We start from the raw sequence: 669 nt of genomic DNA, 5'->3' as shown, positions 1-669 counted from the left end.
TGTGTGTGTGTGTGTGGTCTAACTGACCAGGTAGACAGCTCTCTGGAAGAAGGTGGTGGTCTCCAGGATCTTTTGCATGGTGACCGTCTCCAGTTCGTCCGGATCCAGCTGCTCACGTTGGTAAGGTATGCCGTTGTACATGACCACAGGCAGAGGGCCCACCCCCGTCTGCTCATAGTATGCCCGCCCATCCTGAAAGAGGAGAGATGAAGAGATGTTACTTTAACTTGCATCAGGCTTTTACCATCTCAGAAACATAGCTAAAGTAGAGTAGGAGGTCCAAGCAGAATCCAATCCGTGCTTTTATCTTGAGCAGGTTTCACTATTGTAACCAGGTCTACCCCAAAAAAATCTGATTTGTTATTTATGCAGAGTTCAAACAGACTCACAGAAATACTGGTTTTAGAATACAAATCACTTACTGTGCTAGAACCAAATAACATCTCTGATATGTTTTCACCAGATGAACCTTCAAGCGCTCTTAATTAGAATAATGTCTGCAGTTCATTGGGCCAGTTCAAAACACAGGGAAGCTGCCTTTTACTACATTACACATACATGGAATAAGCTTACAGATGATCTTTGGCGCTGACTAACTACACTTAAAATCTAACTATATAGTGCGTTCAGTCAAGACTTTGATATTTTAGAAATGTATAAAAAAAAAAA

The 669-nt window shown here is 41.7% G+C and overlaps 1 protein-coding gene across 2 annotated transcripts in view; it reads right to left on the bottom strand.

The window, feature by feature from the left end:
* Positions 1-669, bottom strand: part of uggt1 (UDP-glucose glycoprotein glucosyltransferase 1) — a 30493-nt gene that overhangs the window by 15073 nt on the left and 14751 nt on the right. For both annotated transcript variants that reach the window (XM_035674395.1, XM_035674396.1), the window contains exon 18: positions 28-192. In XM_035674395.1, coding sequence (XP_035530288.1) covers positions 28-192 — 165 coding nt within the window. The remainder of the gene's footprint in view (positions 1-27; positions 193-669) is intronic.

This window comes from Morone saxatilis, unplaced genomic scaffold (assembly GCF_004916995.1).
Source record: "Morone saxatilis isolate NCDOM2014 unplaced genomic scaffold, NCSU_SB_2.0 Contig3, whole genome shotgun sequence".
NCBI lineage: Eukaryota > Metazoa > Chordata > Actinopteri > Moronidae > Morone > Morone saxatilis.
This window is presented reverse-complemented; position numbering and strand designations above follow the sequence as displayed.